Source organism: Ochlerotatus camptorhynchus, unplaced genomic scaffold (assembly GCF_037179485.1).
Source record: "Ochlerotatus camptorhynchus isolate MF236.1 unplaced genomic scaffold, CSIRO-AGI_Acam_v1.1 ptg000349l, whole genome shotgun sequence".
NCBI lineage: Eukaryota > Metazoa > Arthropoda > Insecta > Diptera > Culicidae > Ochlerotatus > Ochlerotatus camptorhynchus.
Genome location: NW_027040837.1, coordinates 727,208 through 751,971, shown reverse-complemented (window position 1 = coordinate 751,971; position 24,764 = coordinate 727,208). Strand labels below are relative to the sequence as shown.

General features: G+C 39.2%; 1 protein-coding gene across 1 annotated transcript in view; it reads left to right on the top strand.

The window, feature by feature from the left end:
• The window catches only part of LOC135709081 (protein rolling stone-like), a 102,598-nt gene that overhangs the window by 26,320 nt on the left and 51,514 nt on the right, over positions 1-24,764 (top strand). Inside the window, exon 2 of the mRNA XM_065231275.1 lies at positions 18,102-18,425. Coding sequence (XP_065087347.1) covers positions 18,330-18,425 — 96 coding nt within the window. The 5' untranslated portion in view covers positions 18,102-18,329. The remainder of the gene's footprint in view (positions 1-18,101; positions 18,426-24,764) is intronic.

Genomic DNA, 24,764 nt, shown 5'->3' with positions numbered 1-24,764 from the left:
TTTGTGCATTTAAAAAATCAAGTATTTAAACACTTCGATCAGACGTGTGGAATGTTTTGAGTGTATTAACAAAGAGGTAACTCTAACGGCGGTAAGCTCCAACCGGTATTATCGTCGGATTAAATCCCGATCAAGAATGTCCGGCTGCTTTGATGTCGACATCAGAGGTAATCAACATAACTCTAAGCAAACATTTTGCAGATCAACCAAACAGGGATGGTATTAAAAGTTAATCCGAGTTGGAGCTTACCGCTATAAGACTAGTAAAACTAGGACTAGGAAAATTCACTAACCCCTCATTTTATCTGTCAAACTTTCATAGCGAATCAAAACAAATATTTTGTAGTACTAGAATTTCGACTAGAATGGGGTACGTTAATCGATTTGCTTGGGACCAATAGACTAGTCAAGTAGTGAGCCAATTTAAAATCGTTAGTTTCCACCGGTTGGTATTAGCATAGAGGTAACTCTAAGACCACTGGGTCCCGAAGAAAATCATTATTATTTTTGGCTCACTCAGTACCAGAACAACGGTCCCAAGCAGTCCCAAGCTATTTCACTCACCCCTGCATGTTCTGCATGAATTCACACACCCCTGATGTTATCTGTCAAACTTTCATAGCGAATCAAAACAAACATAGATTAGTAATAGAATTTCAACTAGAATAGGGTACGTTAATCGTTTGCTTGGGACCAATAGGCTACTAAAGTGGTGAGCCAATTTAAAATCGTTAGTTTCGTATTGATTGTTGGTATTAGTGAGTGAAATTAATCATTTCTAAAAAAAGGTTGCTGGACTGGGACTCGAAGCAGCACGCACGTTACGATTATCAGAACTGTGCTTTCTCCACTTCGGAATATCAATATGCTAGAAGTGAACAAGCAGCACTCAAAGAACGATAATTTGATTTCGCATGCTTTTACCATAGAGGTAACTCTAAGACCAGAAGGTCTCGAAGAAACGTGCTCAACTTTTTGGCTCAGCTCTGGTACTCTCTTCGGTCCCAAGCTAATCGATGCACCCCTCGAAACATAGGAAAGTCCACGAACCCCTCATTTCATCTGTCAAATTTTCATATCGAATCAAAACAAACCTAGTGTAGTACTAGAATTTCGACTAGAATGGGGTATGTTAATCGATTTGCTTGGGTCCAAAAGGCTAGTCAAGCAGTGAGCCAATTTAAAATCGTTAGTTTCCACCGGTTGCTTTTACTGCTCAACGAGAATTCGAGAGAATTAATTTAGGCATGTAAAAGTTTACATTTGGTGCATTTTTAACTAAGTGTGTGTTTTTTCCAATGCACTATGACTAGAATGTAATATAGTTTGATTTTAGTAAACCAAAATTGGAAACCAAAAGAAGTTATAGTTGAAGTATAAACACCGACAAACCGACATGACACTTAATTCTGACTTATGTCCGAAAATCGTAAACGGCCGATTTAAATGTGCAGTGATCCGAACTGACAAAACCATAGGATTTTTTGTTCTAGATAAAAATAATTTGTCCAGAATAGATCAGACACGGACCAATTCATATCTTTTGCATGCGGGTTCATGGTGTAGCTAAATATTTCCCGCGAACACGGAGCCAGATGTCAGTAGTGTGCACTCGTCAGAAATTTTATTGTTTTTGCTATGGTCATTCATTTCGGTTTGTCGGTGGTACAAACTAATTATTTACTTATGAACCGAACCCAAGTAAACGGTGTCCCACATCAAATTGCATCACGCTGTAGAAAATTACCCATTGGATATTTTCACTTTGGGTAGAAGTAGTTTAGAGTGTATTGTTTACATTTTATTTTTATCGCTGTCCGTTTTTCAAAAGTTGTGAAAAATTACATCACCCGAAAAGCAACGTCGCAAATCGATTTTGCGCTAGGGGTCGTCCATTAATTATGTCACACATTTAGGGGGGAGGGGAGGGGGGGTTTGAAAACTGTGACGATCCATACAAAAAAAAATAAGGTTCATACAAAAAATGTGATAAAGGTGAGAGGGGTGGTTGAAAATGGGTCAAATTTGCATGACATAATTAATGGACCATCCCCAAGCAGCTGGAAAATCTTCATCGGGACATCGGAAAACAACTCGGAATCGTGCAGTCAACGGTGATTCGTGTGATTAAACGTTACTACACGGCGAATGAGAACAACCCAAATTTGACTTTAGTTCACTCATAATCTCCAAAAGTGCAGGAACTCAGTGATGAGTAAATTTGAGACAAATTTTACTCATCGCTGAGTTCCTGCACTTGTGGCGATTATGAGTGAACTAAACTAAAATTTGGGTTGTTCTTATTCGCCGTGTACGAAACTCTGAGCATCGAACGGAAGGAGAAATGAGGTCAGAATGGATGTTCGTTCTATTAGGCTGTGAACCATTTGCCGAGTTAAATTTAACTCGTAGTTAAAAGTGACATTTCGAAAGTTATTTCTTATGTTCGAAAATCCCCGTGCTGTCGATCGACCGGTTTTCGAGCCACGGTCGTCAAAATTTAACTTCTTGTCTGTCAGAAATAATCAAATAATCTGTCAAATTTTAACCAAAAGTCCACCAAATGGTTCAGAGCCTTAGTGATCAGGATCACAAGCGTGTCATGAAAGCGTTTAAACGGAATCCAAAAGTTGAATCTGTCCAAGTCTTTCGTTCAGAGAACGGCAAAATACGGTGGGAAAGTCACGGGCCCACCCGGAAACTGTACACCCAGATGCTAAGCCTCATTGTCTCCTCATGGATGATGAGACTTACGTCAAGGCGGACTTCCGGCAGCTTCCGGGGCTACTGTTCTTCACCGCCCAGCACAAGTTTGATGTTCCGGAGGAAGTAAGAAAGCAGAAACATTCAAAGTTTCCAAGAAATACATGATTTGGCAAGCGATCTGCTCATGTGGCAAGCGTCTGCTTCCTCTGTTGAAGCAACACGAGGGCCCTACTATCTTCTGGCCGGATCTAGCTTCGTGCCACTATTCAAATGTTGTCCTGCAGTGGTACGAAGCCAACACTTTCGTACCCAAGGACATGACAGCAGGTTAGAAAAATAAATGTAAACGAAAAAGGATTATCGCAAGTACTTGTTTTTATTTCATGTACACAGCAAAAAATTAATTTTAATATTACATCCAAGAAGATGCACTTCAATTATGTCGAAAATCTCATGTAATTTTAATGGCCACAAAAAAATAAACAAATGCAGTAAAAATAGCGTAATGTCAGTTTGTGCATACATTTTTAATAGCGCAAGCCCAGCTTCTTAGCCGTCAAAATGTTTACTTTCCAATGCAAAACCGTCAGTTTTACACTGGAGTCGAATTAGAATCAATTTAATTGGAAACTCATGCTTTTTGTCTCTAACGTGAAAAGGGAGGTCATTAATTTTCAAAAAATCAAAAGTATTTTTTTCATTAATAAAAAAGTGTGTTCATTGCTTTCTACTTGCCTACCAAAACACAGTGAACACATTTTCATTGACAGATTTTTAAAGAACTGCTTTAAAATTTCCAAAATGACGTCCCCTTTCAACCACGTGGACCTGCTTACATGCCAAACTAACAATTTAAAAATGGCTTTTTTTAGGACTTGAAAGTTAGAGAACCTAAAGGGTGATACGGTCAAAATTTGGTCAATATCAACTTGACGTATTTCTTTCAATTTTGCATTTAAAAAACCTGAACACCCCTCATTTTGAAGGTGTGTGTGTGTAGAATGTTGCTCCTATTTTGATTTTGGAATTCACTCTTCAGTTGTCAAAATGCCGTCCAAGCAAGAAGAGCAGCGTATCAAAATTTTGCTCGCGCATCGCGAAAATCCGAGCTACTCGCACGCAAAGTTGGCAAAATCGCTAAAAGTTGCCAAATCAACCGTTACAAATGTAATTAAAGTGTTTGGGGAACGTTTGTCGACAGCCAGGAAGTCTGGATCGGGGGGAAATCGAAAACCGGAAGCCGCTGAGACGACAAAGAGAGTTGCCGGTAGTTTCAAGCGAAACCCTAACCTCTCTCTCCGAGATGCCGCAAATAAGCTGGGTGTATCGTCTACAACCGTGCATCGAGCCAAAAAACGAGCCGGACTATCGACTTACAAGAAGGTAGTGACTCCAAATCGCGATGATAAACAAAATACGACGGCCAAAGCGCGATCCCGGAGGCTGTACACGACGATGCTGACGAAGTTTGACTGCGTGGTAATGGACGACGAAACCTAAGTCAAAGCCGACTACAAGCAGCTTCCGGGACAGGAGTTTTATACGGCAAAAGGAAGGGGAAAGGTAGCAGATGTTTTCAAGCACATGAAACTGTCAAAGTTCGCAAAGAAATATCTGGTTTGGCAAGCCATCTGTACCTGTGGCTTGAAAAGCAGCATTTTCATAGCTTCCGGGACTGTCAACCAAGAAATTTACGTGAAAGAGTGTTTGAATAAACGTATGCTGCCTTTCCTGAAGAAACATGGTTATTCCGTACTGTTTTGGCCGGATTTGGCATCTTGCCATTACGGTAAAAAGGCCATGGAGTGGTACGCCGCCAACAACGTGCAGGTGGTTCCCAAGGACAAGAACCCTCCCAACACGCCAGAGCTCCGCCCAATTGAGAAATACTGGGCTATTGTCAAGCGGAACCTAAAGAAGACCAAAAAACTGCTAAGGGCGAGCAGCAGTTAAAGGCAAACTGGCTTTCTGCGGCGAAGAAGGTGGACAAGGTGGCTGTACAAAATCTGATGGCAGGGGTCAAGCGTAAGGCCCGGCAATTCGGATTTGGAAATGTGGAAGCCTAACTGAATATTTTTCCTGAATTTTATACTAATTGAACTTGAAAAAGAAATTTAATTTGATTTTTTAAATAAACGATTTCACCGATTTACACGCGTTTTCCCTTGACCAAAGTTTGACCGTATCACCCTTTACTAGCTGGAAAAACGTTTAATGTATCTGCAGGAGACAACTAACGGATTACGAGAGCAGAATAGCCTGTACCTAGTTGCTCAGGGAATTAGGAGTCTTAGAAATGCCATAACTGACTTAGTATGCGTATAAATTAGAGAGAAAATATCTTACAATAAATATTTATTAAATGTTTTCCGAAGCTATTCAGGAATCATAGAGGGGATTTCAAAATCCGAAGAATCGTTTAGGGAGATAATTCTGTGATCGGAAAATCAAAGTTGGAGCAAATACCGATCGAAGTTATGCGGAAAGTTGTTAGATTTACTGAGTAGAATTAATATAAAAAGCATTTGAAATTGAATAAAGGTATTGTGTTCTGAGCGGAGTTTTAAGCAGCAATTAGCGGCAAAGTTAGTAATTTATGAAAGAAGAAACCCTTGTCCCATACTTTAGCCGTTGCACCTGTGATGTCGATCAACCGGTTTTAGATTATCTAATCTAACTTGTTGTATGTCATAAATAGCCGCTTAGATGGTAAAGTTATTCAAAACTTTCTATATTCAACTTTTACCTGCGAGTTAAATTTGGACTTTGAAACACAGTATCAATGGGTATTTATGGATTGCTTTGTGTTAAAGTGCAGTTTGGAACAATTTGTTTTGATGGCTTGAAACCTTATATTTCTCACCTTTCTTCATCAATCTGCTAGTCGTCAGAAGTAAAATCGATTCATCTCAATGTTTTTTTTTCCAGAAATGTTGCGGTCAATGTGCAGCCTGAACTCGTATTTAATTTCAATAAATCGACTTCACAAGCTATCAATTCAATTGTCTACCTTATTTTCACACGGTCAGTCTCAATATATTGTGCACAGACATGGGTAATCAGTGCACCTTTGTGCACAGTACCTACTACAGTACAAACCGTGCGAAGCCGATACATTTCAGATAATCTTACATGGAAATCAGAACATTTTGAATTGGTTTTGCATGAGCAATTATTACTACCTAACTATAGAATAATAACATCCGGAAAACAGCATCAAACAGGTTACAATTTGATCTTCTATCGCTGCTCTATGAGACCCAAACCTACATCATGAACCGAAGGTTGGCTTCATTCCGAATGATGAATTTTGCTTGCGATTCGGATGCACTCCGGTGGCAGGCACACACACGGTATAGGCATACAATTGAATGTAGGTACCTACCGCTTTGAGTCTTGCATGTATTGCCTCCATATCGCACAACCACGGTAAATGAGATGCGATTTCTCTCCGTTCATTTTTTTTTTAAGCCGGCGGATATTTCTTTGGGAATGAGAAGGCTTACTCGTTTCGATTCAAACCCGAGTGCTTTAAGCGGTGGTCAAATGCACTTTTTTTTCTGCTCGTTGCATTAAGAAATTCACGTGTGGGAAACTTGTGAGTAATATAAGAAAATTGATGCATTTTAATGCATTCGCAGCCTTACTGTTTTATGGAAACGGTAGATTGTACCGTTGCTACATTGCTACTGCAGATTATGGCACGATTAGAGTTTACTTATGTGATTGCATCGTTTAACTATGTAACGATTGAAAATGATACTAGATTTTTCTATGATTACTGAGCGGATATTGAATTCAGAACGGTTATGGCGTAATCAAAGACATGTCAGGTGGATATGGTCGGTTGAGTCAGCGTTGCCACATTGTTTTAACGCTTATCGGTATCGAAGGTATAAAAAATCGGTATTTATTGGTATTTACTATTTAATTAATCTTATATGTTTGCCGTTTTTGAAAGCTAAAATTTTAACAATAGTGACGACTGGGACTTTAGAGGAATCGCTTTGTTAAATGGCTTTCTCAGTCTTAATATACCATTTAATTTTTTATTTTTATTTTTAAAATTATCGTTGTCATCAAATGGTGATCGAAATTGTAACCAAGTAGTTTTTTTTTCAATTAAATATCATTAAATGAAACCAAAACATGGAAAATCAGCCACAACAACGACTAATCTATTGATAATAACGACAAACAATATTTTCCATCGAAAAAAGCTACAACCCATGGCCGAAATTTCGGGTAGATTACATCGTAGTCGTTGCAGTGTTTAAGACTGAGAAAGCCGTTAATCAAAGCAAAATTTTAGCTTTTGAACTATGATCGGAAAATTGCGGAAGAAAACTCTGGGGAATGTTTGAATAAGCTTTTGAATGGAGTTGAAAAAACATCCAAAGATAGACGAAAGAAGCTCTCTTGGATGAAGTTGGAGAAAAGCTGGAAAAACATTGCATTGAGAAACTTGTGGCGAAAACTTAAATAAACTTTCGGAAAAAAAATCGTATGTCACATTCAAAAGAAGCCAGAAAAGTTCCGGAAACTCGAAGTAGATTTCCAGAAGTAGCCATTTCCAGGAAAAGGCCTTTGGCTTATGATCAAACTTCCAGAAGAAGACGAATTAAATTTCTGGGAGAATTAATTGAACTTCCTGGAGACGCTGGCCGAAACTTTCTAAGGTAGATTGGAAGAAATATCTGAAGAAAGCCAGAAGCCAGAGTGCTTACGGAGCAGTCGAAAGAAACAAGGACATAATTCCGGAAGAAAGAGATTCCTGGGGGATGTTCTAATGATCCAGAAAATTTTCCTCATATTCAAAAAACATCCCTAAAGACTTCGCAATTTCCCTGAATTTTTCGGAACATTCCTGAAATGCACTTAGGAATATTCCATAATTCATCGAAATTCCTTGAAAGTTCTTGTAATTTTCCTGAAATTATGGGCTGTTTTGGAGTTCTCTGGTCATCTTTGAAGCGCTGAGAATTTCCCTGATTATAATGAGAATACCGGAATATCTCTAATCATATTTGAAGGTCTCTGGACTTTCTTGAAGATTACGAAATCTCTTAACTGCTCTCACATTTTTTTTTAAATTTATAGTAACATCAGCATTGAAGTTCTCTGATCTTCCCGCTTTTTTAATTTTTTAAAGTTATCGACACTAATAAAAGCATACAACTTCCAATAAAATGTTTTCACAATGTTCTTATGTTCATGTAACTTTCTTTACGATTCCTTAATTTGCATGAGCCCCTCAGGACATTGCTGAAGTTTACGAAAATTTCCTGAGTTTCTCGGAATTCCTTTAAAATTTCAGCAATTTCATTGAAATTCATTGAACTGTTCTGATGTTCTCTGAGCTTTACTAAAGTTCCTGAAAACCATTAAATTTCCCTGAAGTTCTTTGAACTTGTGAAGTTTCCAAAATATTTATGATGCTTGCTTAAGTTCGCTGGAGTTCGCTGGACTTTTCTGAAATTTCAGGGATTTCGAATTTTAACAGAAGTTTATGAAGCTGTCTTTAATAAATCGAAATTTACACAAAAGTCTGTACTTTTCTGAAGCTTCAGAACTTCTTAAATGTTCCTGCAGCTAGTGTGGATCCGCAATAAAATTCTGATAGCATCCTTGAAGTTCTGGGAAAGTTGAAAAAACTGGCGGGAGAAGATGAAAGAATCATTCGAGCGAAGGCTGAAGAAGCTTCCAAGGTAAGGTGGATGAAAATTCCAAGGAAAGTTGGATGAAGCTTCAAGAAGTAAAAAAGAAATGAATAAAAACGTCCGGAAGTTAAATACTGTTTAAAAATATTTCTCGATTCCCTAGGAATTACCGGAAAGAGCCATCGACTTTTTCTCGATTGATGGGTAGCCAACCAAAAGGAGGAAATGCAAACATTAGTCGAGCATAGTCATAGCATAAGTCATCTTTAGAGATGATTTTTTAGAATTTTGAAGGCTCAAAAAATATGAAGTATTCAAAAAGATACAAGTCTGTCCCAAAAATTTTCCCCAAAATTCGAGCTCGGGCAGGCAATAAAATTTTTGATTATTAAAAAAAAGGTATAAAACGGTATAAAATCTTAAAAATCGGTATTCTGACGAACCTTATCTGTATATCGGTATCTAGTTCGGGGTAAATACCGATAAATCGGTATATCTGGCAACGCTGGGTTGAGTTTGGTTCGTGCTGAAGAAGAATTAGAAATCTAAAAAGTAATGCTTCAAAACATCCCTCTGAGGGCACACGCCCTTTTACGAAAATTAAACTACACTGAAAAAAGTTTTCACTTAGTTTCTATTAGGAACGCACATAGTATTTTTCCAAAAACAAAAACAATGATTTTTACCTGAATATGACATAGCATTAGAAATTCTATATGAGAAATCATATAGATTTCATTGGACACATAACGTTCATGTGATTTAGTGGTGCAATTTCCAATTATGGGATCACATGAAAGTTATGTGAAATTCACATGGATATTTTCCACTGGTTATGTGATTTATTTTATGAGCGTACTACATAACTCCAGCTGCAATTCTCAACACGCTTCTACACGGTAACCGCAAATTACTCAATAATCACTACAAAGTAAGCATTTTCGAGGGAAACTGGGACTACCCATTAAATGAGTAAAATTTTACCCATTTATGAGTAATTACAACTACAAAAACAAGTAGTAAGTGTTCATTTTTGAATAACAAATACTCATAAATGGGTAATATGTTAACTCATTTAATGGGTAGTCCCAGTCTCCTTCGAAAATGCTTACTTTGTAGTCATTATTGGGTACTTTGCGGTTACCGTGTATGGCTAGAGGGTGAATGATGGTTTGAGTTCTGATACATTTGTCTTACACTTTTAGGACTTTTCGTGGTTGAATATAAAAAGGTCGCATCGAATATAATTTTATTCATCAAAAACATCTTGAATGAACTACAATGAAATCAGCGCTACCCAAATAACATTTTACGATTCATGAAGTACAAGGCTACTATAAAACAATATTCATAAAACCCTGGTCAAGACAGCTTTGCCTTTATTACATCCACCAAAACCACATTAAGGCTAGAATCAGTGTAGAGAAGGTTTTGAAGGGTATATGTTGGAGGCACTTCAGAATGGATTTGTTTCAAAATAGTTATATGATGAAAGCATTGATAATCAACCCCTATTTATGTTATCATTGCAATCAATTTGGTATCAATAAAAACCAAAAGCTCACTAAAAAGCATCAATCAACATGAAAATAAATTCACAAGTATCATCCGATCTTGGAAAATCAACTGTTCAAAATCCTCTTAAATTTCCCCATCATTAAGGTGAAATAATTAACAAAATGATCGAAGCTTTTCTCATATTGTGGCCAAGTTTTAGGTAACAGATTAAATCTAATGTGAAATGTGCTTCTGAATATTGGAAAAAAAATTCCGTCTTCAGTAATTGTTGATTTAACAATTAATTTTTAATAACTAATAACTAAACTCAAATTTGGGTCGTTCTCATTCGCCGTGTAGTCGCTGGTGGCGCTAGTATCGAGGAAAATCGTGTCTTGGGGAAAATGGAAGACCATATTGTTAAATTATAATATTTGGGCAAACCATAACCTGCAAGTAGAAAATACAAAGGCATGAGGTATTTCTGGAGTCCATTTTGAATAGATTCTACACCCAACCGGCGGATGAAAGATTTGCTAACAATTATCAGGGATTCATCATCGGATATTAACGGCGCTGGTGGTGTAGTGGAAAGCGTGATTACCTCTCACTCCAGCAGGCCTGGGTTCAATCCCAGTCGGCGCCGCCGGGATGTTCTATGAGGCATAACATCTCTGATCACGCCTTCCTTCGGATGGGAAGTAAAGCCGTTGGTCCCCGGTTCATGAGTTGATGGGTCGATAGGTAGGGTCCAGGTGTGGGAGCTGCCTACCTGGCACGTCGGTAGCATTGGTGCTCAGCACGGAAAACAAGATCGACGGAAAAAACAAACCAAAGGAAAAAAAAAATCATCGGATATTGGTAGAGACCGCATGGATGGAGGATGAGATATACCGAGTTGCGGGATAATGCAAGAAAATTGGAGACCGAAAAATGTTGAGTATATTAGTGAGTGAAATGAATTATACCGCACAAAATGGAAAATAGATTGCCGAATGGACTCGAACCTCGAACGTTGCGATTATCAGACCTGTAATTTCTACACTGCTTTCTCTATGCTTCGAAACATGGATAGGCTAAAAGCGAATAAGAAGCGCTCCTAGTACGATAATTTGATTTTGTATGCTTTTTCGTGAATTGGAGATAATCGAGGCAAGTGTGAGCTTCGTTCTACAATGATATAAATCAAAAGCTTCCTGGTATAGTCAAAAGCGTCGACAGCCCACAAAATAAAAAAAAAATAAAATAAAATCATGGCATCGTCTGCAAGATGTTGACTTTAATCGAAGACAACAAATCAAGAAAACTGGGAACTCTTCCATTTTCTCATACGAACGCTATGAGACAGGTACAATCGCGTCATCTGCCGCTCAAAGGTAAATGCTTCGAACGAATTTGATAGCAAAGATTACATCCTCAGACGAAGGGTTTGTGTATTTGCTCATTTTTATTTGCGTTGCTTCCACCTTCACTCAAGCGGAGCGCTACTGTATCTGTCGCTTGGGTTCTGGCAAAGTTGCCAGTCTTCTTGATTTGTTGTCTTTGCTTTAATGTTATATATTTTTGGTTTGCGTGTATGTCCATTTGTCGATCAAAGAATCGATTAACTTGATTTGTTTTCTACCACAAACTTAGCGGTGAATTTGCAATATTGATGTATGCAAGCAAAAGGGCAAAATTTAAACTAAAGATTGTACATATAATTAATCTTGTTCACAGTATATTTGAACTTTGTACACTGATGGTCATTTCCCGTGTAAAATTATGCGCTGAATCAAAAAATGTAGTCCAAAAAAATATCAGTCGGATAGTTTTCGAGATATAGCTAAACAACTTTGAAAAAATGTTTTTACTAAAATACAAATATCATCGATTGTAATGAAACAATCACTAAAAGTGATGAAATTTTCTTTCGATTATTTGAACATCATTTTTCAATGAGATTTGTGGTACAGCCACTAAAAACATTGTTATTTACACTGCTTAAAAAATAGCAGAAATTATTTTTTTCTGGGAAAAATGAAAAATACATAAAAATTAACAAACCATTAACTAGCAACAATACCACTAATCTCACTGACATTTAATGTATAGTTAAATTTTCTGACCTTTAATTTGGCGTTTAAATAATTGATGTAGTCTCATTACAACCGGAGATATTTGTATTTTAGTAAACAAACTTTTTTAAAGTAAATTTTCTTTTTTTAGCTGTATCTCGAAAACAGTATTGGAATCATCTCAGTTTTTAGTGGACACCAGTTAATACTTTAATAGAGATTAGTGACGTTTAACTCACGCATACTAGCGGGGGCAACGCAGTGTAAAGTTGTCTATTATTTTCCTCTGGCTAACATAAAAAATGTATGAAAGTAGATCTGTCAAAATGAGTTTGACATCGATTTGTTATGTATTTTCGGATATTCACTAACACGCTCTCACATATCACACCAATACAACCGGACGTGAAAATCTCTATAGCAGTCCCATACCACTGAATAAACTACGGCTACAGCAACCCTTTCGACTTGTGTCTTCGCTTGTTCAGTGTTGTATGTGACAAATTTGATTTTAACTTGACTAAAGGGTGTCCACAGTTAAATTTTATCACTAAGAAGTACTCGCCAAAAATAAGTCTCTCAACCGATTGTCATGAAATTTTTAGAGAATGTAATACTGTACATAAACTTGGTTTACGTATCTTTATTTTACTCTATTTTTTCACCAAATCTAAATAAATTTTGTTCATAATTCCACCGATAGGGTTTTGTACAATGGTTGAATCGACATTTTTTTCTGCTTTCAACCATGATTTGAACATTTCCTGCTCCGTAGTGACAACTTTCGGATGCTTACGGAGTTCGTGCTTCATTATAGCCCAGTATCTTTCGATCGGCCGCAACTCCTATGTGTTTGACCCCATTTGTCTTGTACCACTCCAAAACTTCCGTGGAGTAGTGACAAGTAGGAACGTAGTGTGGTTTGAGAAACGGTAGCAGTCGTTTCTTCAGGCACTCATTCATGTAGACTTGGTCATTTATGGTTGTAGTTGTTACGAAAGGATTGCTTTGTTTTTCGCACGGACAAATCGCCTGCCAAATCATGAATTTTTTAGGGAACTTCGACACTTGCTGTTTCCTGAGGGACTCCGAAACATCGAACTTGTCTATTGCAGTCACATGCTAGTTTCCCGGAATTTGTTTGAAGTCCGCTTTTACATATGTTTCATCGTCCATGATACAGCAGTGAGTTTTGTCAACAGTGTGTGTACAGCTTACGTGCCCGTGCTCTAGCTGTCCTATTCTTTCGTTCATGTTGGTTTGGTGAACCTTGAATGATCGTAGTCCTGCTCGATTCTTGGCTTTCTGCACGAAACTTTTTGTCAGGTACAGTTTTTTCGCGACATCCCGAAGGGAATACTAGTTGGGCTTACGTTTGAAGGCAGCAACTAATCGCGGTACACTTTTTCTGGCACTGACTTACTTCCGATTGACAGTTAAACGTTCTTTTAAACGTATTATGACACGATGAACAGAAGATTGTTGGATTCCCAACATATTTCCGATGGCTCGGTGCGAATGATGTGGGTTGTTGAGGTTAGTGTGCAAATTTTTCTCGCACACACGCTGTTCCTTCGAAACCAATTTCACACACGGTAAAAAGTTGTCACATCCAATCCAAATGCTCTTGCACTTGACTCAGTCTGTTATGCGGCACTACGAATCGAAGTGATTTATCATTGATTTTCATGTTATTTGCGTTTTGAAACCAAGTGATTTGTCGTTGAAAAATGTGTACTATATAACCTCTATGGTATAACCCCTTTCAATCAAAATGATTTCAATTTGAATTGGCAGCAATGTTTTCATCCATTGAATTTGATTAGTTTTGCTTTTGGAATGTAATGTCAAAAACGCACATGACCAACATTACTCGTGAAGATGGCAAGTCAACAAAAATTAAGTCAAGCGAGAGAAGCGATAATTCTCCATCTCACCCCCGAAATAATTTGCGTTCTAGAGCGTGAGTAATACGAAATTGTTGCTGTAGTCAATAATAGTGTATTACATAGAGGTAACTCTAAGGCTAGAAGGTCCCGAAGAAACGTGCTCAACTTTTTGGCTCAGCTCTGGTACTCTCTTCTCTAATCGATTCACCCCTCGAAACATAAGAAAATCTACTAACCCCTCATTTTATCTGTCAAACTTTCATAGCTAATCAAAACAAACATTGTGTAGTACTAGAATGTTGACTATAATGGGGTACGTTAATCGTTTGCTTGGGACCAATAGGCCGGTCAAGTAGTGAGCCAATTTAAAATCGTTAGTTTCGTATTGATTTTTCGTATTACTCAGATAATTTCGATTACAAAACAGTGTCAAACTTAGCAAATTTATTGCTCAATGTCTCGTTGTTCTACTACAAGCCTGGCAATGTTGTTCAATATCACTTGGAAACATGTGATCTGGGTAGTTATATGCTATGGTCATATTCTGAATAACATATAACAAGGCTTGCAGTATGAACAAAGCTATATATTTAACAAATCCTATTTTCAGCAAATATAAATCCAAGGATAAATTTGTGATAGATCGTTAATATCAGTATGGTTGACATTTCGAGTTTGAAGCACAGCACATCAACAACGATGTGCAATACAATCTATAATGAAGTGATTTGCTGTTGATTTCATCGTGCTTCGATATGATCTCTTCCAAGGGATTTGCACATCGAACTGCAATGTTTGGCAAGTAGTGCAAATTCAACAGCAAATCACTTTACCGTGCAATGAAACTCACGCAGTGTATATAATACACGCTGAGGCCATCTCACCAAAATTTCATTAAAATTAACCCAAAGGCCAAAATGTTACAGCTCAATTGTGTACACCCTTTAAAAACGGTTTTAGAAATAGAATTAGTAATAATCACTAGTTTATAAGTAAAATGGTTCAGTCTGAGAACGGTGATAAATAAATAAATAAAATCGCCCAGAAACCGTTCAATAAAACCATGAGTGGTGCGGAGTCGATTACTTTCAATTTTCAAGTTTGAAAAATATTCATTTTCTTGCCTTTGTTTACATCCTCTCAACACCGCTCACAAATTGGCACCTTTGGTCCATGAGAACTCGTTCGTGACTTTCTCATTATTTGATTACAATTGCTGGATTCCGTCAATATTTTGTAAAGTTTAAAATAAGCTTTAAAATGCTTATCAAGTAAATAACTGATCAATATCAAGTCTAACGGTCGAATATGCTTTTGCTGCTTTCCTTAAGACCCGTTATTTTGTTGTTTAAGTTTTCTTTGTTGAGAATGTCTGCAATCATTAGTGATTATTGCAATGAATTAGTCGTGCTTTTTCATTGGTATGAATACATTTGGACAGTCATCAAAGATGTACTTGTTTTACTACTTTAAAATTTAATTTAATGATAAAAAATTTAGATTCTATTACTTTACCTTTCGAACGAAGCTGTTTAAAGGACGTAAGCTTTGGTGTTGGTCCTGATCGTTAGATTTTTTTTTAAACCATTTCGAGAAACGCCGCACTCATATTCATAGTCTGGCGGAGATAATGATGGGCGTCAATTTGACCTGTCACTTGTGGGAGCATTATTGTTTCTTATAAGACCAATGTGGTGGAAGTATTGTGATCGTGACGATAATGAAATCGAACCAAAATGAAATCAATTCAGATGGTAATTTATCAATGCGTTTCGGAATGCTATTTTTCCGTTTTTCATTTATCAATTCGTTTCTGAATGCTATTTTTACGTTTTTCATGGATGCGATTCATGCGTAAACGACCAATATTATACTTACAGGTAGACTTTTTATCACATTTCCTCCTATGCCGTAGAAAATAGTAAACATTGATGTTGATACTGCACAGATAAAAATGATTATGTTGCGTAAAACGTAAAGCTTGAGCATTTTTACGGGGTGCCAGATTATTATTGAAAGATTCAAAGTTGCCAGTTTGCCATCAGACTATGAATACAGTGACTATAGGTAAAACATATATGATACTGAAAATTCAGCAATTTCAATCACCCAGCATTTCAACGGAGGTACATAATTTTGTTGTTTCTATATCCCAAACATCTTCCAAATAAAATCACAAGGCATCTATTCGCATGACGACAATCTCAAGACAGAAATGAAAGCTAAATTTGTTGAGCGGAAACCTGATATTTATTTTTTGTTCGTTCCTGTTCGTCACTAAAAATTTCTCTTATAATACTCGCAGAAATGAGGTGGCGTGGCATCATTTCGATTCACCATGATCAAAATTTGCATTACCTTTTCGCAAAATTTCCCCATACACCATATAGAAGAGTATCCGACCTCGAATGATACTAATGATACAGTTCCAATTATGGATCACTAATAACGAATTTGTTTATTATTCAGTTGCAACCTGGATCGGGTATCAAAATTGAATCTGCTTGTTTTGTGAAAAACGTCGGTTAGATCGTTTGTTTTTAAAACCTACACTCAAAAAATTTATCACATATCTAATGGATGAAATCCATGTGAATTTCACATAGCTTTCCTGTGATCACATAGCTGCGAGTCCCACAAAAAATCACATGCGTTTCCAATGGAAGCTACATGAAAACTATTTTCGGTGTACCTCACAAGCTTAGCACCTGAGACTGACAAAAAGTTCGGTTTCGCGTAATTAGCGTCATGCCCCGGGCCCATGCCAGAATTCCTGCTGAATAGTTTCTAACCGCTCCCCCGGTGACAATATACGCAGGTATTAAATTTACAGCCCATCTGCTATGAAACTAAATTGCGCCGCCTTGCGATCGATGCCATGTGCGATGGACAAAACAAATAAACATGCTGACGCACAACATTTTATGGACCTCATCAATTGCGGAGCAAGAAGCACAGAGGATAGTTCACACGGTACAGGACGGGAGGTCATCCCATACAAGGACGACGTTCGCCTCAGAATTGCATCAGTATACTGACGGCGATTACGTTGAGCTTGGTGGGCTGCAGAGGTGTACGATCTACGTCTAACGGTCACGTTAATGGCTAATTAATTAATGCAATGTTTGGGGTTGGTCCCTTGTTCAGTGCGGGGCTGATGGCTTCAAAGGGAAATACGGTTTAAATGGTTAGGTTGCAATAATCATGACTCTCTGAAAATGTTGACAGCTACGCGTTTGTAAACGAAAAAAAAAATACACTCTGCACATGTGAATCAGAGGCAAACGACCATCTAAACGCAATGATGGAGCACAAATAGATACATCTAGGTAAATACGACAGATAAGACGTTCGAGTGAGTGGGACAAATTCCGATTTACTTGACGTTGTAGTGTTGTTTAGCGGATGTAATAAAACTTCATGCAGGTGGGTGCTTCGAAGCACGGTCTTCTCGTCGTATGTAGAGCACAGTATCTAGGCAAAAATGTGAAATTGGCCTTTGTGGCAAATCTTAACGATGACTTTAATCGTCGATATCACGCAGATTAAATCGCAAATCAATAGCGGCATATTTATAGAGGATGGTTACTATATTCGATTTTGTAGTCAGTCATGAGAAATTGGCGTCACTGCTTACGTTTGTCACATAGGCCCTTTCCTATTTTAATGCGGGCTATAAGCATTTTGATTTTGATCAGGGGACAAAATACATAATACCTTTTTGAAACCTGTTTCCCTGAATAGCGCACAAGGAACACAGGGGAACAGTGTGTTATATGAACTAGCTATTAGCTTTTATTGATTGTCATACCTACACGGTGAGTTAAGCGTACCCCCCAAAATGAATTGCAACAATCAAATGGTTGGAAATGACATGCTGATAAAAAACTATACAGCTATTATCAAGTATGGTGTCGCTTATCTACTGAGTTCTTATGCAATTTACTTGTAAATCATACAGAGTAATCATTTGTTTCGAGCAAGATATGCCGTCCTGTAGGTTAAGGTGTTCAATTATCATCAAACCAGACCAATAAAATTTTTAAAAATCCAATTATCACTTGATTACTGAAACCACACAACTTCGTTAATTAATACTCAAAAATGTATCCACTGACTACGATAAATCAATCTCCATTCCGGCACGTATGGGGAAGCGCCCATCCAATCGTACGTGTTGGAAAGCTCCCCCACTGACCACAATCGCTCACTTGTTATGAACTATGGAGCGGTACTGTTCAATACAATATTGTTCACCATTGGTTTTCCTCTCTTTCCATTCCATTCCACAGAACCTACAATCACGGACACAACTGTTTTCTGATCGGCGCGGTTGTACCTACTACATTGGATGTGTCACTGGATGCGTGGACGGTGGTGCAGCAGTTCGGGTGCAAGTAATTAAATAATTTCACGAAGCGAGTCGTGTTTCAAGTGTCAGAAGAGTGAAGTGTAAGCAACAGCGAACGGTGTTTGAAAAGAAGAAGATAGGTACGAAATATTCGAACCAAACCGCAAAAATGGTAAACAAATTTGCGAGCGCCTGCAAGGATGAGCTGGTACTGCGGAACTGCGGCATGGGACACCTGCCGGCGGAGGAATTTGTCCAATCACAGGTAATTTTGAGACAGGGTGGTTTTCTACTATGCTGGTTATTTGAGATGTAAAATTTTCATACACTCAACCGGGATATGTAAGATTCTATTACAGATTTACTAGAAAAGTATAGGATCCCCAGAACTTTTAGTGTTTTTTGACGTAGCACTACGTCAGTGATTTCTATATGGGGGTACATTTTGCGAAAATCGAAAATGGAACATGCGTAACAACATTCTGAAAGTTTTTAAACGTTAATAACTCAGTTTCCCCTGAACAAATTTCAATAATATTATCATCAATCGATAAGAAATATTCCTACGCATCTGCTAAATTTAAGACATTATCATTTTTCAAAATGTCACTATTGAAAATTGCACAAATGTGCAACTGTAGCTATGAAAATTAAAATTATCACCGATTGCATGCGAAAAGCGATTTCCCTAACATAAATTTCAAAGTTGAATTTCATCCGGTCTCCGTGGTGTTCTCCGGTACACAACGAAAGGCTCCCCGCAAGCAGCTAGCTATCAAGGCTGGCCTCAACCGCTGATCGGATTCAGTTCCAATCAACGTGTGTGGTGGTGTCCGGTCGTCGGCATCAGCTGCAGCAGCAGCAGTGCTTTCGGCGCGTGGCGTTGAACATTGTTCTCCAGTACTCAACGAAAGACTGCCTGCAAGCAGCGAACTGCAGCCCACATGAGCATCCATAGAAGGAAGAAGAAGCCGCACTGCTATTGATCGGAATCAGTAGCTCTTCGTGAGTTGCTGTGGACCATCTATGTCAAGCGCGTCATTCCAGCCTCTGATGTGGAGATCGAAGGCGTGGTCACTGAGGTGAGTCTGAACCCCGAGATACTGGAGAAGCAAGCGGTTGGCCGATTCAAAAACCCCTTGCTTCCTCCGGTAAAGATACTGGCCGTTCATAGAATGAAGTCAGTATCGCTCAGCTCGTTTCGGGTGACCTTTTCTGGATCTGCCCTTCCTCAATACATCGAGCTGGGAAAACTTCGTCTTCCTGTGCGGTTGTTTGTACCTCGGGTCATGAACTACCAGAATTGTAAGCGGTTGGGACATACGGCCTCCCACTGCGGCAACAAGGCACGCTGCTCCACATGCGGGGAGAAGCATGAGGATGGCGCCTGCGCAGCTACTGCACCAAAATGCGTGTACTGCAACGGAACTCCTCCTCATGCTCTCTCGTCGTGCCCGGCGTACAAACAGCTCGGGGACAAAATGAAACGCTCCCTTAAGGAACGTTCCAGGCGGTCTTTTGCAGAAATGCTTAAGACAGCCACGCCATCGACCAATGACAAAAATCCCTTTTCTCTTTTGTCAGATGACGAGACTGACTCTGACTTGGCTGAGAAGGGAACTTCTTTCAGTTTTCCGGAAGGTTCTGCACGGAAACGAAAGCGCATCCGTTCGCGGATTGTTGCAAATAAAGAACCCCAAATCAGCTTGCCCAAATGAAGGAGTGGTGGAAAAAAGAAGACTTCTACTCCTCCTGGATTCCGCAGAACTGACTATACCCAGGATTTTCCACCTCTTCCGGGGACATCCAAAACCCCTGATGCCCCAATTTTAAGAACAGAAACCCCTTCTTCATCTGGGCTGTTCTCATTTGATGACATTGTGGACGGTATTCTCAAATACCTCAACATTTCTGATCCTCTGAAAAGCATTGTCCTCACATTGCTTCCCACTGTGAAATCCTTCTTGAAGCAATTGACTTCAAAATGGCCCCTTCTTGCAGCTATCATCTCCTTCGATGGATAATTTTCCAAACGAGGTCGGGGATTTGATCACTGTTCTACAGTGAAATTGTCGAAGTCTTATTCCGAAATTAGATTCGTTCAAGTATTTAGTCCATAACAATAATTGCGGTGCATTTGCCCTCTGTGAAACATGGCTCTCTTCAGAAATTGATCTCCCTTTTTATGATTTTAACATTATTCGATTGGATCGTGAGGATTCACGTGGAGGAGGGGTACTTTTGGGGATCAAAAAGTGCCATTCCTTCTATAGAGTGAATCTTCCCGAATTCCCCGGTATTGAAGTTGTCGCATGTCAGGCTACCATTAAAGGTAAGGGCTTTTGTATTGCTTCTGTATATATTGCTCCTAGAGTCTCTGTTAATCGCAAACAACTTTTCGACATATGTGCGGTACTTCCCGCTCCATGGTTGATCATGGGAGATTTTAACTCCCACGGTACAGGCTGGGGAGAGCTGTACGATGATAACCGTTCTACTTTGATTTATGATCTCTGCGACAACTTCAACATGACAATACTTAACAATGGAGAAGTAACACGTTTGGCTGGTCCATCCTCGAATGGTAGCAGATTAGACCTCACCTTTTGCTCCAATTCACTATCGTTGGATTGCACTTGGCATGTAATCCAGGATCCGCACGGTAGTGGTCATCTGCCGATCAAAATTTCGATTGCCAGTGGGTTCAACTCGTCAGAATCCTTTAACGTCGCGTATGATCTAACCCGTAACATCGATTGGACTAAGTTCCAATCCGCGATAGACGATACAATATCGTCAGTGGAACAGCTTCCGCCGTTGGAGGAATATAATTTCCTCTCTAATCTCATCGTCGACAGCGCACTTCAAGCTCAAACACGACCGGTGCCGCGATCGTCAATCCGTAAGAAAACACCATCGCTCTGGTGGGATCAACAATGCACGGAGGTTTACCGTAAAAAGTCCGACGCGTTTAAGCTTTTTCGGAAACGCGGAACACGCGAGCATTTCGACGCATACACATCTCTTGAACGTGAACTCAAGAGCCTCATCAAGGCCAAAAAACGGGGTTACTGGCGGCAGTTTGTAGACGGATTGTCGCGCGAAACGTCTAAGAATATGCTTTGGAGTACGGCGCGAAGAATGCGTAACCGGTCTACTAACAAGGAAAGCGAGGAATGCTCGGATCAATGGATTCTTAAATTCGCGCGAAAAGTGTGTCCGGATTCCGTGCCGTCGCAGTTGATTCCTCGCGAAACCGCGAATTCGGTAGACGAAATCAGTCAGCCTTTTTCAATGGTGGAACTTTCACTCGCTCTTCTTTCGTGTGGCAATTCTGCCCCGGGATCTGATAGAATCAAGTTCAACTTGCTGAAAAACCTCCCAGACGTCGCTAAGAGGCGCATGTTGAACTTGTACAATCAGTTCTTGGAGCTCAATATTGTTCCCGACGATTGGAGACGAGTAAGGGTGATAGCCATTAAAAAGCCTGATAAACCCGCGTCGGATCACAAATGGGTTGAGACGAACCACCTTCTTTCAGATACTCAATTTGGTTTCCGTAGGGGTAAGGGAACGAACGACTGTCTTGCGTTGATTTCCTCGGAAATTCAGTTAGCATTTGCTAAGAAAGAGCAAATGGCTTCTGTGTTCTTGGATATCAAGGGGGCTTTTGATTCAGTATCCGTTGAAGTTCTTTCAGAGAAACTCCACGCTTGTGGATTATCTCCATTAATGAATAATTTTTTGTACAATTTGCTTCATATGAGCTTTTTTCATGGAAACTCTACAGCTTTTCGATTTAGCTACATGGGTGTCCCCCAAGGCTCATGTTTAAGCCCCCTTTTGTACAATTTCTACGTTAGAGAAATTGATGTCTGTCTTAGTGACAATTGCACGTTGAGACAACTTGCAGATGACGGCGTAGTGTCTATCACAGGGCCAAAAGAGGTTGACCTGCAAGGACCCTTACAGGATACCTTGGACAATTTGTCTACTTGGGCTATTCAGCTAGGTATCGAATTCTCCACGGAGAAAACTGAGTTGGTCGTTTTTTCTAGGAAGCATAGCCCATCACAACCGAAGCTTCAACTTTTGGGTAAACCGATCACTCATTCCATGTCTTTTAAATATCTCGGGGTCTGGTTCGATTCCAAATGCACCTGGAGATCCCACATTGAGTATCTGAGACGAAAATGCCAACTAAGGATCAATTTCCTTCGATCAATTACCGGAACGTGGTGGAGAGCCCATCCACAAGATCTTCTGACGTTGTACCGGACAACGATTTTATCGGTTCTAGAATATGGTAGTTTTTGTTTCCAGTCGGCAGCTAAAACGCACATCATCAAGCTGGAACGGATCCAGTATCGTTGTCTGCGTATCGCGTTAGGATGCATGCACTCGACTCATACTATGAGTCTCGAAGTGCTGGCGGGCATGTTGCCACTATCCGTCCGTTTTTCAGAGTTATCTCTAAGGCTCCTCACCCGTTGCGAAGTAATGAACCCACTGGTGATCGAAAATTTTGAGAAGCTTCTGGAGCTAAATCCTCAAACATGTTTTATAACTTTGTACTATATTTAACACAGGATGTCAGCCCTTCAAGAAATATTCCCAATCGTGTAGTCTTCTCCGGCAATTCAGTGAATTTTGATTTATCTATGACGCAGGAAATCCGCGGAATTCCAGAGCATCATCGTCCTATGATTGCTCCGTCATTATACGCTGCAAAGTTTGGCCATGTTGATTCTGCAAGAACGTTTTTCACAGATGGATCTCTAATAGAGGATTTCGCTGGTTTTGGTGTATTTAATGAATTTCATAGCGCTTCTCGAAAACTTGAAGCTCCTTGTTCTGTGTATGTGGCTGAACTGGCAGCAATTCACTACACTTTGGAAACTATTGCTTCACTTCTTCCGCACCACTACTTTATTTTTACGGATAGTCTCAGTTCTGTCGAGGCTATCCGTTCCATTAGGCCGGTAAAGCACTTCTCGTATTTTCTCTTGAAAATACGAGAACTGCTTAGTGCTTTAACCGTGCGCTCTTTCATCATCACCTTCGCGTGGGTCCCTTCGCATTGCTCAATTTTGGGCAATGAGAAAGCGTATTCACTTGCGAAGGTGGGTGCTATGGAAGGCGACATTTATGATCAACAAATCGCCTATAGTGAATTTTTCTCTATTTATCGTCAGCAGTCGCTCGTTAGCTGGCAACATCAATGGAGTGAAGGGAGCTTGGGACGATGGCTACATTCAATTATCCCTAAGGTGTCGAAGTTTGCATGGTTCAAAGGGTTGGACTTGGGTCGAGACTTCATACGCGTGATGTCTCGTCTCATGTCCAATCACTATTGTCTAAACGCTCACTTGTTCCGTGTGGGGTTAGGAGACAGCAATCTCTGTGAATGTGGACAAGGTTACCAGGTCTTGTGCGGAGTATCGTGAAGTCAGATCACATTTTTATGATTCCCTTCGGGCTCGAGGTAGACAACCTAATGTTCCAGTTCGGGATATTTTGGCTAGACGCGATCTGGAGTTTATGAAACTCATATATGTTTACTTTAAGGATATTAACCTTAGATTGTAAGTTTGATTAACCTTGTGTTTAGTTTGTATTTTGTACGTGTGGGTTTTTTTTTAATGTTTGTTTTCAAGATGAATAGAAATAATTTCATGCTTTAGGATTAATTAAATAGTTGTATCGTAAACCACATTTCAAACCTCCTTCTTCCCTTTTCCCATCCAAAAAATTGTAAATCTCCACTAACCTCGAGACAACCGCGAGTACTCGGTCCAGTTCCTATAACGCAAAGGATAACTCGGCTCTGTAAAGTTTATTCGATTGAGCCTGTACAAATAAAGTTTAAAAAAAAGTTTCATACATCATTTAACGGAATTCTGTTGATGGAAAAAGTAAGAGGCAAATGAATGTAAATGAATGCACGAAATGAATGTAACTGATTTGTCATGCCTGCGTAGAAGTACAGCAAACTTTGTAGAAGTTTTGCTAATTATGTGTAAGGAATTTTGAAAAGTTCAGGGAATTTTGTAGAAGATCTAAAAATAGTTCAATAAACTTCTAGGAACTGCGGGATCCTCACTTCAGTATAGGGAACTTCGTTGCAATTTGTCAGAGATCTTAATTCGAAAAAGCTCCATGAACTTCTTGGGGGTTTTGGGAACTTCGTGAAATGTAACTTATCTGAAATGTTAAGGAACTTTCCAGATGTTTAAGAATATTTGTAGATAGGTGTCTTTCCGGAAGTGCAAAGATGTTCAGAGATCTTCGCAGAACTAAGAGAGATTGACAAAATATGGAATTTGGAATAAATTCAGTGAACTTCGTAGAAGTTTAGGAAATTCAGTAAAACTTAAGGGAGTTTTGTGGGGGCCTCATAGCCTAGTCCGTAAAGGCACGGTATTACCAAGCTGGAGGTGGCGGGTTCGATTCCCGATCCGATCAAGGGAATCTTTCGGGTTGGAAATTTTCTCGACTTCCCTGGGCATATAGATCTTGTGCTTATCATACAATACACAAATTCTAAGCAATAAGCTTGAAATGCGAATAAAAAGGAGAAGAAGTAAGGGAGTTTTGTAGATGT